Raw genomic sequence first — 14,237 nt, 5'->3', positions numbered from 1 at the left:
TTTAAAAGGAGAGCCGAACTCCTTGATGCAGAAGAGTTTACCCAGGGACTCAAGCTTTGTAACATTTAATTCCACATTTTGTTCTCTGCAGCCCACTTCTTTTAAATTGATACTATTGTGACGTGAAGACCTGTAACGTGAGAAAATGTTATGATTCGGTGTAGAATTACACTCTTGTGCACAGACTGTGCGGGCAGCAGTGGAAACCTGGGATCAAAAATAATCTCCCAGAGAGGGAAATAACTCAAGCTCGTGTTCACCTGGAAGCCGTTCAAAGGGACCCTTGGGTGGTCCTCGGACCCCACTTTGGAAACCCTCCTGCCACAGCCTCATGCAGCTTAAACTTCATGGAAAGAGTATCTCCCCTGTCAGTGCCTCTATGCCAGAGGAAGTGAGCCCTGGTCGGACTTTGAAGACTCGTTTGATCGCTGCATAGGAGTAAACTGAGCGGTGTGTGAAAATACCCGACAGAAAAAAAAAAACAGGTGTGTCGGATGAAAGAACAGGTAAGCAGGGTGATGCAGAGGGAGTGCATCACTGTTACACCCTGCATTCAGTCAGTGATGAGCTGGTGGAAATGAACAATAGGAGGCATTTCTCATCAATGAGTAGTTTGATCACAAGTTCACCTGTGTTGCTCTAGATTGCTGGGCGAGTTTAAAGTGCATTCGTTGTGTCTTGCTTGTCTGGACCGGACCACACTTTGGATGCGGACCACTTGGAACCGATTTGGCCCGCCGGTGCAGCTCGGATAATACGTTTTTTGTGATGGAGTGGCGTGAGCAGTCCACTGTCAGCTGCGACGAAGCCTACATTGAGGCGCAGAGATGGATTGAGGTGAGTAAAAGCATTTTAAAACTATTCCCTATACCTTTCTATGAAGTTACTGACAGCACTTGATAGACAAGGTGAAATACAATTGGCACTTGGCTTGTGATCAACATATGGCAACTCAGGAAAGTGGTTTTGTGTGTGTTTTTTTGTTTGTTTTTTCAGATTAAATGTTTTACCCTCGTATATTTGGCTACTATGTGATAGGCATGTGTCTTTAAAGGTGTAAAACTGAGGTTTACCTTTCAACACATCTCTGATTTAGAAGTATGTTGCATGGTTTTAGCTCAGCTGCTTACCCCAAAAGTTTCAGGTAATAGTCTGGACCAGGGGTCCAACAGAGGCATGTGTCACTCCTGACCTCACAACTCAGGTAACTGGTGAAACACAATCAAGTCTATTATTTCAGCCACTTGAAATCATGTGGCTTTAAACTACTCCAAGCATTAGCCAAGCCCCCTGTCTTATCTGTGTCTCTCCTCGGGATACAGGTAGTAGATATGACCCCCATTCATCACCATTGTTTGCTCCCTGTGTCCTTTGTCAGATCTTGCCTAGACCTGCTCATCCGTTTCCCCCAGGGTTTCTTTGAGGCTACAGTTTCAAGCATATAGTGAGAGAATCAACAGAGCAATTCAAATATATATATAAGTGAATGATCCAAGCTATCTCCCCCCACACACGTTGATAGAATAGAACAAATTCACTGGGTTTGGGGTTTCCACCTTGTTTATGACACATGCCATTAAATGCAATACTCTTAGCCATACACAGAATATTGAAATAGCTATTTCAGGTGACAGTAATGAATCAAAAACTTAACAAGGGGTCACATTACTGCTCATGCAATGGTTTATGGCAATTCCTGAATAACGTGTAATATATAGAATAAAGGTTTCAGCGGTTTCAGGAGGTAAAAAAGAAGATATTTTTTATGTTCTTAACAAACCCCCTTACTCAAAATACAAAAAAGCTACCAACTCACATAAAACCAACACTTTCAAAGAACAGTCCCTTTTCTTTATTTCTCACCATATTTAAAGTTTCCATACACACTCCAGCCTGCTCTTTCTTTCCTTTTTACAAGCGGGTAAAATTATGTTTCCTCATCTCGCAGATTCTCTTCCCAGCAGGGTGGCGCGGAGCTGCTGCATGGCTGTGACTAAACAAATATTGTTCTAATTTCATGAGGGGTGAATCTGAATTCTTCGGATGTGACATCAGTGTCTCTCACACTTGCACACTGGCTCATTGTAGTGGCTTTTCCTCGTGGTTTGTGGTGGGGGGCATGATCTCAGACAGGGGGAGGAAGATTATAGGGAGAGTGAACAGGAAGCTGAACAAGTTCAATAGGTAAAGGTACAGGCCACGGGACGAGTATATTAACAGTGAAGGTATGTGAGGTTTTGGGGTAGAGGAAATACAACAGCAATCGGAGACCAAGTTCTGGCATTGGGCAGAAACTTTCCCCTCAAAGACGTAAAGTTTTGTAGTTATTGGATTCTGCCACTGAATGATTAACAAGCACTTTAAACTGAGGCATGTGTGCATGGCGAGGTTGGTGGTATTGTTAAAAAACTAAACTAAATGGTCTGGAGCCTGTCACATGGACACATTCCTGCATTAGCTGCCATGGCTGTGAACATAGCTCCCTCAGAGCTGGCCTGCTGTCAGCACAGGGTGCCGTGTCCTACAACCACAGGGCACAGTAGAAGAATAGAAGTCCTTGTTAATTGAATAGAAAGGCTGTAAGTGTGACCACTGTGACAATCAAGAGCAAGCGGCAGTGTTTATGCAACTTACAGGTCAGAAGATCATACAGTACATATGGCTGTCTGTAAACACAAACAGTCTGTTATGAATAATAACTAAATGAGTTTGCAGTTGGTTATCTAATCAGTACATATTCGTCAGATTTGATCTGTTTCAGACCTTTTTATGGCTCTAACTGATGGTGTTTTAGCAAATGTTGGTTGTTATATAAATGAGCGTAGTGCAACAGCGTCAGACACGTCATGCCAGTTTTTCTTTTGTTAAGGTTGTGATGGACAAGAACTTATTTTCTCAGGAAGGTGCTACCCAGAATTCTTAGGATGCCTCTTTAAACAGGTTTTAGGTTTCACTACAGCCATTGATCAGGTTTAAGGTCGTGTTATAACAGAGGCAATCATCTGTGTAAGATTTCAGCTCTAGTTTTGATTCTACTCCCCTGAGTTTGTGTGTGGCTTGTTCAATAGGACCATATTGTGTTTCGTACACACTCTGGAACAAAGCAGCCAATCAAAGGTACTGTAACACAATCCTGTGGATTGACTGAAGTTTTGTTACTTATGCTGTTGTTGTTGTCATGTTTCACTGAACCAACTCCAAGCCTCCTAGTGGTTTGGACGTACGTATGTTTGTTGGAAAAACAACGTAACACAGGTACATTGTCAGTTGATTTTGTACATGCTTGGATTAAGGGATGCAATTCGCAATTATTTTCATTATCTGTCAGTCTGTGATTATTTTCTCTGAATTGATTAAATGTCTTTGTCCATAAAATGTCAGGAAATGTCAGTTTTATTAACCCAGATCCCACAGGGAAATCTCCAGGTTGTTTATTTTGTTCAACAGTCCAAAACTCAAATATATTCCATTTTGGAGAGGGGAGAGCAAATCTACATGTTTGAGAAGCTGGAACCGGACAACGTTTTGTCTATTTTCTCATTTATTGTGTTTTATATGTTTGTTTTTTTCCCACATTAACCCAGTGGTCCTGCAGCCAACACCTGCCTTCCGTGACATATGTCACAGTGTTGTTTTTCACATGGATCTGTGACTGGACCGGATCATTAGTCACCTCACTGTAGCACCATTTAGGGTTGTTGACTGTTCAGATAGAGAGCAATTAGGATACATGCATTCAGATGTACTCATGTGAAGCAGTACCTCGCACAAGAAGCCATCCACCCGTAGTTGCATGTTGATGTCATCCTATTATTGTGATATGTTGACGGTGTCGATCCTGATGGCTTCTACAGTGGTATGTTTTCCTTGAGTCAGATCCCTCAAATATTTGGATAAGGTCCCAGTTGCCCTCTGATGACCCATGCCCCTGTCCTGTGCAGAATAATCTGAGGAACAATTAGTAGAGATAGAGAGGGGGGGCTTGAATACTGATTTGCCTCAGAGCCCTGCATGAATAAACAATAGCTGTGGTCACGGACCCAGAGACTATTCAATTCCTCTGATTATTTGTGTTCTGCCAAGACACCATTCTTGGTTCACTGCAATAATAGTAAAAAATATTTTCACACGTGTATCATAACACTTTAGGAGCCTTTTAAGAATTCTAACCACCACATTTCTATATTTTAATGTCGGGAAGGAAAGTCATAACGAGACTCATTTCTTCAGCGCGTTCAGCAGCACATTCTTGAGGGGAGCGAGGGTTGATTTGCAGGAAGGCGAGCTGTTTTTGAAATATCTGCTCCTGCCTTAAATCTCCTCTGTTAAATCAGAGTAGCAGTATGTTGTTGCAGATTAAAGTTGTTATCCCACATGGCAGGTTTAACAGGAGAGAGAGAGAGAGAGAGAGGGCACAGCAGGCTGGATCTAAGTTGAGTTAATACCTCTAATGATGACGATAGAGAGGAGAGAACTATTCTGTTACAGCCAGCTTAGTGCAAGCTTCAGTGCTAGGGTGGGTCCCACCTCCTACACATGGGCGAGGAGATAATATCTTAATTATCACATTCATTCTGTTTCTTTGTTACTTGGCTGTTTTTCCTAGCACATTTTCCTATCTAACATCTACAGTAAGCACCACGGAAAAATAGAGATTTAAGTGATTGTGCTGTTTCTACCTGTGTTGTTTGTTTGCAAGTCAAAAGCAACTGGACTTGGTTATATGTCTTGGAAGACGTTTCACCTGGTCCGGTCCTGTCCCAGCCTGGTCAGTTGCGTCCACGAACTGATGAAGCCTCTTGAATGAGAGGTGAAGCGTCTTCCTAGACAAATAACCAAGTCCAGTTGCTTTTGACTGAAATTGCTCAGGGGATAACGAAGACCTGGACAAATGAGAACATTCACAGGCTCTTTGCATACATGAATCCCAGCTGCTGGCCCCACATACATACAACAGCAGGGGTCAGGATTTCATATGCCAACTGCAGCGTCCGATTGATAATACAATACACTGTGAAGTTTGCTATCTGCGTCTGAGTATGTGTGTGTTCAGCTTTGCTTGTCTGTCTGTGTTCCTGTTTAGTATTTACAGTCTTATGATTGTATTATTTAAGCCTGTCTCTCTGTATGTTTAGTAAACAAAACAAGTATTTCCCAACAATACCTGGATCACGTTGCCTAAATAAATAGATTGCAGACAATGTGTCAAAACTTTAATCTTATTCATCTATTCCAACATGGTCTAATTCTCTGGAATGATGAGTATTTGAAGCCATCTCAGGTTATCCAAGGTGTGGTCTGAGGTAACACGACTTTGTTTGAAAAATAATAATGGTGTCCTCCAGCCTGTCTATGTAATTGCTCCGGTTTCTCCTGTTATCAACAAAACGATGGGCTGTACTTAACTTTGCCAGTAATTTTCCCAGCTTTTGTCCCTTTCCCTTGAAAGTAAAAAGGAACATCCGACCAATTTGGTTCGTGAAACCAGTTCAACTTGTTTTCCCTTGTGCGTGAGTGTGTTTGTGTGCACTTTGGTTTAATGGCAGCTGTCTTATCTAACTGTATTTACAATGTGATATGTGTGCTCATCTGCCCTGTCGGTAATGTAGATTAATCAATTACCATGCAGTCGTTTTCAATAATGTTTATAATTATACTCATCCTCCCACAGCGACTGTTATCAAACTAATTATGCAACAAACTATACTGTAGTTACACGGTTGTCCCAGTTTGTTTGTGTGACTGGGATCATTTGGCAGGATATTTCAAAAACTTGTAAATATGTTGGAAAGTGAGGCCATGGGCCAAGTAACAAGTGATTAGTGTTTGGAACAGATCCAGATCCAGGATGTTTCAAAAGGATTTCTAGAGCACATTTGCTGTTTTCTGTTCTGCACTGTGCATCCATGTATAAACATCTTTAATTATGTATTTTTATGTACATCCAAAATATTATATGTTTTCTAATGTGTCGTATTTAGAAACTCAGGTACTGTATTGTCCAGACGTTGAAACATTCCAACAAAACAGAACAGGAAACTCTGTGAAGGAGTGGCCATTAGCAAGAATTTGATATCGCATAACAAAGTTGCAGTTTCACATGAAAAATGTAAAAAAAAAAAAAAACTATTACTGCCTTTTATTGGAAATACAGATTGCATAAGGCTACAATATGTAGTAAAAATACAGAAGGATGTTTCTGTGTGTCTCCTGTAGTGTATATGTGCATGTCTTTAAGTGTATAAAGCTGGACGTCATGCATGCAGTGTGCGTATGTTTTCCTGCATAATGACTCGTGGTGTTCCCGAAATGGTGGTTTGAGATCATGGGAAAGGCATGAGGCTATAACACAGCGCTGTGTTCCTGCAGCGCTCCAGATGCTCCCATAGCCTTGCGGCTTGGGCAGCCTGGCTCCAGCACAGTTTTAGCACAGCTCTCCCGTTTACCAGCGTCTTTTAGCATTCAAGCGAGAAGAACGGAGACACTCCAGAGCCCCCGAGGAATACCTGAAGAACTGTGCTCAACTCTGTCCCACAGACACTGTAGGAACTCGGGAGGAAATACCTCTCACTTCCTCTGCTACTGTTCTCAACATCCTACCTTTCTTCTCCAACCACCCCACCCCAGCACACATGCTAAACCCCCGCCTCCTCTCCTCACCCAACCCTGCTCACTGCTTTTCTCACTGTTTTTCTATCCCTTTTTTTCCAGGCAGTAACCAAGAAAACATTTGGGAGCGACGACTTCCGATCAGCGCTGGAGAATGGCGTTCTGTTGTGTGAGTAAGTATTGTGCTTTTCCCAGGCACCTCTCTTAAGCCACTCATTCATATGGAAGTCCTCTACCCTCAACCAGGTCTGCACTCCAACGTAAGTGTTACTGATATTTCCCAGGCAGACCCCCTGCCGGGGCACTGTTTGTTTGTCAGCCACATGAAGTAAGCCAGTGTTTTCAGACAGCACAATAGAGGCTGTATTTGTGTTAGTTATTTGATGTTTCCAGTGTCTGATCTGCCCTCTGAGAATATGAAGCGTGATCTATTTCAAGAGGAGTTGTGTTGCCTGTTGGACAGATGTTACAGATCTTTGGATGGGCGATGTGCCATCCTTTAATGAGAGCTGTGAGAAACCGTGTAGTGAATGGAAAGCCACCGACTGAAACCACATCGGAGAGCCAGGGCACTCTGCTTTCTCATTAGCCCGGATGCAACAAGAGGTCTGATGAGTTAGAGGAGCAAATTTATCTCTGCAAAATTGGCTTTTGCATTCATTCACCAGCTTCTCTTCTAAGAGTTGTGGAGTTGTGGCTTTTCTCAGATCGGGGATGTGTTTATGTGTGTGAGAGAGAGGGTTAGCATCGTGTCCCTTTATAAATGTGTATGTGGTCAGCTCTTGTGGATGGACGCAGTGATGTGATTTGCACGAATCAGCAGGAAGCTATAATTACCAGCAACCCATGCAGAATCTTCCAAACCTCTATGGGCATCGTTTCAAAGAAGAAGCCCCTCATTCTGCTGATTTGAGCCTGACTCCACTGTTTGCTCCGCTCTCAGAGAACAACCGAGACACTTTCATTCTGGGAGCTGTCCATGTTATTCTCAGCTTGAGGAAGAGGAAGACAGAGATTAAATCGCTTTCACCTAGAAACTCCATTCCCATTGTGTTGTGGTTATCCCAACTACTTGGAAGGGAACCTTTAGTGTGGGTCACACACATGATTACATCCTACTTAGCTTACAATGTGTGCTATCTGATTAAATATTACAGCTTTCTATTGTTTCGCTGCTAAATGACTAACTTAAACTCACATTCCTTTTGCATTCTCTCTCTACATCTATTGTCAACCTATTCTTAAACTCCCCCGTTACATCCACCCCCCAGTCTGTCTGCTACAGAGCAAAAGATACACCCTGCAAACACCTTGACAACTCATGTAATCTCTAGTTGAGCTCTCTTAAAACAAGGAAAGGGTGAGATATTTGTACTTTTTTATTTGCAGATTAAGGTTTCACTTACAAAACATAGGACCAATTTATATACAGTATATAAAGCAGTCAGTATTAGCTTGACCAACTATGTCATTAAATGCTATTTACTTGTTAGTGCATCTGTAATAACAATCCAATAGGTGCTAATGAAACACCCTGAAAGGAGCCATTCTGCACATGAGCACTCTCACTTTTGAGGCTTTGAGTTGGAACTGCAACGATAAACACTATTTTGATAATTAATTAATCGTATAAGCCACTTTTCAAACAAAAATGACAAACCTTTGACTGTTCCAGATTGTTATATCATAATAAATTGGATATATTTAGCTTTTGGACTGTTGGTTAGATAAAACAAGATATTTGATGCAGTTGCCTTGAGCTCGAGTGAATTGTTATCTTTTTTCACCGTTTTCCGGTGTTTTATGTTGTTGTGATTATTACAAAACGAATTAGCTTATAAAGTGTTCATTGTAATTTACTTGCAAAAGCAATACTTGCACCTGTAAACGGGAGTCTTTTTTACACTGGTGGTACTTCTTTTGCTCAAGTGAAATATCTGAATAGCAATTTTCGATTTTAATTTTAAATTTTCTTTTGGAGATTTTTAGGTCTTACTAAACTACCTACTACCTAGACTAAACAATCCCTTCCCAAACCCTTTGAATAACTGAAAATGCATCATCATTTATTTGTCCCTGTTTTTCTTAGCTGGTAGTTTGTGTTTTGTTTGCTGATATGTGGTAATTCCAGGTTTGTTTGGGGTTGTTCCTGTTGAAGGGAATATGTTTTAGGAGCAGAGGACCCAGCGTGTTTACATCACGGTGCAGCACCAGCCATTTACTAAACTAAAGCCAGGTGGCCACCATTAAACTAAGTCATAAACAAACAACACCGAGACTTTGCAACACTTTTTTCATTCCTTGTTAGTTAGACCAGCCAGGCCAATGACCAAGTGCTTTCACTTACCCCTTTTTCCTTTCCCTGATGTTCACACTCTCTTTCTTTTGCTTGCAGTGTGATCAACAAGATCAAGCCTGGTATCATCAGGAGGGTTAACAGGCTGCCCACACCTATTGCTGGACTGGTAAGTCTCTTGTTATTCAGCTTAAATGTGAGACATAGGACATTCCATGTACATTTTGTTTTAAATATATCTTACTACATAGCCACAAGCTGTTATGGCTATGTAGTAAGATATATTTCCTAGGATGTATATCCTAATGTTCTTTACACTCAGTTTTGTTTCCTGTTATTATTGATGTGCACTTGTCTGCTGTGGAGCGTATTTGTTAAATTAATAGTTGTGATTTTATTTAAGTGGGGTTCTGTGAGGTACTTATCCATAGTTAGTGGAGCACCTACAGTATATGGTGGTAGGCCACCCTCAGTTTGGCGAAGCAGGCAGGAAGACAGGTATGAAAGCTAGGAGATGCACTGTTGTGGATGGGGACAGTAGCTAAATGTATTTTAGCCACCTAAAAAAGGCCAGCCGAAACACTATTTAGTTTAAGTGTACACTATATTTTGACTATTTTCACAGCTTTACCTTGCTGTCAGACAGCCATGTTTAAGTTGACACATGGGGAACCAAAGACGTTCTATGCTCTTTTCAAAGCCACCAGACTGCATTGCATTAAGCTATCTGCCCTGGCCCACAGCAGTACATGTCTTAGCTTCCATGTCTGTCCTCCTGTCTGCTTCAAACTGGTGGGCGGGCTGATCTGATCGCCATCTACTGTGGGTAATACAATGAGTCTGAATAAGTACCTCATACAACCGCACTTCAAAACATCTAAACTATTACTTTAAGTTTAAGCAGCAGTTGAGCTGACTGGTGACAGGTCTGAGGCATGGCTACCAATGAGAGAGAGGTGTTTGCCTCAGTGACTTGTCGCTCCTCATATCCATCCACACTAATAAGTTCAGTGAATGTGGAGCTGCTTGAAAGGGCACTGGCCCCATTTGAGTGCACCCTAAATATGATGTCTGCCATGCCTGAGGCTGCGTTCAGTCAAAGTCATTTTAGACAAAAAGTCTTTGTACTGGTATGATAATTACGTTTTTGATTGAGTGACGGGAGGTCAAAAGGGGACAGAGTTTTGGTTTACGTAATAACCCGTTATTGAATCAGTGTTTTTTCAATCTTTCCACCTTTGCAGGCCTGGCATTGTCTCCAAATTTAAGCTGCTTGTGGCAGAGGCAATGTGGGCCACAGTGTCTCTGTTGAAATAAATGTTTTGGGAGTGTCTGCATACAAGTGCTCGGGAAGTAGAGGGTTGAAAACCCTACCTTAAACCCATCCCTCACAAAGCTCTCTCTTGTGGGAGTAATTGAGTCCAGCTGTCTAGAGGAATTATAGAGAACCCCAACCTTAACCCAGCCAGTCTGAGTGTACTTCGGTGGGCTCAGTAACACTCAGCATGTTTGGCAAGACAATGACAAGTTTGCAGAAGAAGAAACAGACTGGCATTCATGCTAGATGTAAACAGTAAGCATAGTGTTTGCAGTATCAAACACTGTACCATCATATCTGTGTCGTGACATAAATCAAAATTCCTGGCAGTTTGTTTTGGACAAATTATAACTGACTGGGCACCTGCTGAGGTAATGAGGTAAAGTATCTCCTCCATCAGTAGCACTGGTGTGGTATTTCCAAGACTTGGACACAAACCTGAAACAGCCTCATCATAAATTCTCCAGCAAATGTGAAGGGCTCCTGGTTGGCCTGCGGCTATCAGTTACTGCCAACCACATGGAGAAATGTGGAGAACAAACATTACTCACTCTCACTCTGCTGTGAGAAAAGCTTTTCTCTCAAAGTAGTCAAGTAGAGTTGTTAAGATTGTCCTTTATCTCTCATCTCTATAAATAGTAACGGTCTGTTCTTTAAAGGGGACATATGTATCAGGAAATAGTTTCTTTTTCACGGCTTGTGCACATACATTTGTGTATCTGGAATGCCAACCATAAACTGTGACATAAGACTCTGTTTTTTGTGGGCTACCTTGAGTAGATAGGATTCAACAAACCATTCAGAATTGGCTCCCCTTCCTACAGAATGGCACATACAGGCTCATTAGAATATATTAGACACATAGTTATGATTGTCTTTGTGTTGTCTTTATGTATGCTGTTGCCAGAGAAGAAGAAACCGGGAAAATGCTGCTTTTTTAGTATGCTTAACTTCCAAAAAGGTTGCACGTGGAAGAAAAATACAGAAGACAAAGACCAAGTTATGTTGGTGCTTTTTTCCCTTTAATCACAGCTGAATACAAGGCTCTTTGCAAACATGCCTCATTACCACTCAAATATGTACATTTCATGTAATAACTGTAGTTTAAGTTTACTATCTGAAAGATTTCAGCACTCAAATCAACACCAGGCTCCAGCTAGGACGGAATAAAAAGCCCACGGAGGGAAAAGGGGTAAAAACGGAAATCTCTGGTTTTGCGGAATATTTAGCAACATTGGCTCCAGACCCGGGGCCTATTCTTTGGCTTCACTTGTCTCCAAGGGAATATTTCCCATGTCAGCACACGTCTCTGCCTGTTGCTCAGCACTAGGGAGCTGTGGGTTTGGGTCATGGCACTCTGGTTCGGGCCCGGTTCTGCTTTTACCAGTTCTGGGCAGGAAGCCGACAGTTGTGTGGTGGGGCAGCAATCTACTTGAGCGGGGGCCTGGATTTGAAGTCCACTGGTCTGACTCCAAAGGGACAGAGTAAAGATGACTCCGTTGGCATCTTCCCACTGTAAATGCACTGTAATTGACATGGTGCTGTATGTTCCCATGTACACCGACTCCTTGGTTACTTGAGGTAGCAGTGGGAGGACATAAACAGACAGTTTCAATGGACCTGAGGGTGTCTTTACTCATCTAAATGTCTGTGTAATCATCTGTGCAATGATAGGCATTTTACCATGTTATGTTACTGTGTTTGTGTTGTATGGGTGCATGTTATGACTGGATCTGGCTGTTGGGAAAGGAGGGTCTTTTATTGGGTCTCTTTCAGGAGAGGCAACATTTCAAGTATTCCATCCCCTCTCGGTTTATTGTCCCAGGACTGAATGTGTAGCCTGATATTTTAACCATAGCTTTGCTTGGTGTTTGAAGCACTGCCAAGGGTCAGTTGAGGGTAATTGTAGTGTATGCCCATCTTAGACAAAGAATGCAGTGGAAGAAATAGAGTGACCACAATGTGACCAGTATAGAGGGAGATCTTTTTATACCAAATCACACACCTTATGAGTCAAAACCTTCCGTTTTCTCGGTGTGAAGTGCTTAAATCAGGGTCCTCAAGTCTGCATGAGAGGATTAGAGGCTGCTGGATGGGTACAGCATATTTAGCAGGATTATGTGCAGGCACAAGTCAGCATAACATTCCTTCAACATCATTATCTCTGCATGTTCTGGGGCCGGTGGTTAGGGGGGCTTTTAGTGTGTTCATAATGCTTCATGATGATGAAGATCCCATATTGTAAAAAGGGAGATTTCTTTTTTAATGATAAAGCAGATGAAGGTGCTATATGGATACTGTGAAAGTAGCAACACTCAATCCACAGAGAAATTCTCACAGCCCATATTCAGACACTGTGTCTTTAAACGAGCTGTGACAACTTCTGTATGGTTGTGATGTCACAACTATACGATATATAGGTAGAAAGTACTGCTACAGTGCTATTACAGTCATTCCCCTGCTGCAATATCGGTACAGAAACGCTGAGAGCACAGATACGGGAGACTCAGAAATGCTGACCAATCGGAGCAGACTGGTCTCTTTTGGGAGGGGGGGTTTAAAAAACAAATACAAACATTTCAGACAGAGGGTTAATACAGGTAGATTCAGACAGACAGTTTGAGAAAATCATGTGTTTTTTGCACATTAAAGCATGAAAAGATGTTCTAGTAGAAACTAGGGGTGGGAATCCTATTACGATAGTACGACCACCCACCGCGATAATGAAGGGTCATCATGATACAGCGATTCTGTGCGATACATTGCAGGACAATCATCTACGATGCATCACAATATCTGTATAACTGAAGAAGAAAAAGTATCCCTACTAAGGCAAAAAGCAATTGTGTGTATTTATTCACTGCATTATGGTTTCAGTTCCACAGAATCTTATATATATATATATATATATATATATATATATATATTACAGGAATTTACAGGAAACTAACAAAACCAACCTTAAAAATTAATACAAAAAATACACATTTCTCTTTAATAAAAAACACTGATTTGGTGCCAATGTGTGCAATGTATTACAAGAGGAAGTAATACAATATAAATTGCCCTATCGATATTTTGCCCCACCCCTGGTTGAAACCAAAAATTTGTATGTATGAACCTGAAAATGAGCATAATATGGGAACTTTAACATGCAGAGTACTTGAATGTTACCTGTATTATTCCTGTCTTGTCAGACAACATGCTGAGGTGAGGCGAAGAATGCGTTCGTTATTTTTGAATGTACATTCTGTACGTATTGAATAACAAAGTCATAAATCTGAAAAATGTGCATGTCAACTAAGTCACATGGAACAATGAGCTCTTACTTACTGTATTAGATAAAGCTTAACATTCAAAACCCATGTAATGAACTCAGTCCTATTCTGTGTCAATCTGGGACAAAGCAGAAGAAAAGAAAATCCACTCTAATATGATGATTAAAGGGTGACCCGGGTGTCTGTATTCAGAGTAGGGGGGGTTGATCCTTGGCCTGTAGGGGCCCACTACGCCCTGTAGAGCCCGGCAAAGTGCAGTTTAGGGACACGCAAAGTTGTTAGTAAGGGATTCCTGCACAGAGAGGTCAGCTCTGTCCTACCATTTGTTAATAAGCATGTTTGCTATTTAAATATAGAACTAGCTAACCCTTAATTATTCCAGCCCATGTTGAGGCCATGCGTCACTACATGAAACCTTCTTGTGCCTCAGTGCTGCCCCAATGGGAAGTGCAGACTTACAAACAAGACACTTTATTACAACTGGAAAAGTCATTACTCCGGAAAGGAATGGTGTTTTTGTGGTTAAAGATTAGTTTGAAATGCATGGGATGTGTGTGTATTTATAGAGCAACGTGTATTTTTGCTATTGTACATTACACTCCCACATCTGTGCAAGTCATATGCCCACATACAGTATAAACTGTATGCAATATGAAATGATTGATATAGGACACTCCCATGTCCTCTTGAGTTGCTTCGGGAAAAATATTTCTCAGTTTCTGTCACCCGACCTCAT

The 14,237-nt window shown here is 41.6% G+C and overlaps 1 protein-coding gene across 9 annotated transcripts in view; it reads left to right on the top strand.

Moving 5' to 3' along the window:
* Positions 1 to 400: 400 nt before the first annotated feature.
* Positions 401 to 14,237, top strand: part of LOC310952968 (LIM domain only protein 7-like) — a 48,571-nt gene continuing 34,734 nt past the window's right edge. For 4 of the 9 annotated variants that reach the window (XM_083921841.1, XM_083921845.1, XM_083921844.1 and 1 more), the window contains exons 1-3: positions 446 to 837; positions 6,712 to 6,782; positions 9,005 to 9,074. In XM_083921841.1, the coding sequence (XP_083777967.1) occupies positions 769 to 837; positions 6,712 to 6,782; positions 9,005 to 9,074 (210 nt within the window). In that variant the 5' untranslated portion in view covers positions 446 to 768. Of the gene's footprint in view, positions 838 to 6,711; positions 6,783 to 9,004; positions 9,075 to 14,237 lie in introns of all 9 variants that reach the window. The other 5 variants (XM_083921843.1, XM_083921847.1, XM_083921846.1 and 2 more) reach the window with 2 other exon arrangements.

This window comes from Echiichthys vipera, assembly GCF_963691815.1.
Source record: "Echiichthys vipera genome assembly, chromosome: 10".
In the NCBI taxonomy this organism is placed as follows: domain Eukaryota; kingdom Metazoa; phylum Chordata; class Actinopteri; order Perciformes; family Trachinidae; genus Echiichthys; species Echiichthys vipera.
This window is presented reverse-complemented; position numbering and strand designations above follow the sequence as displayed.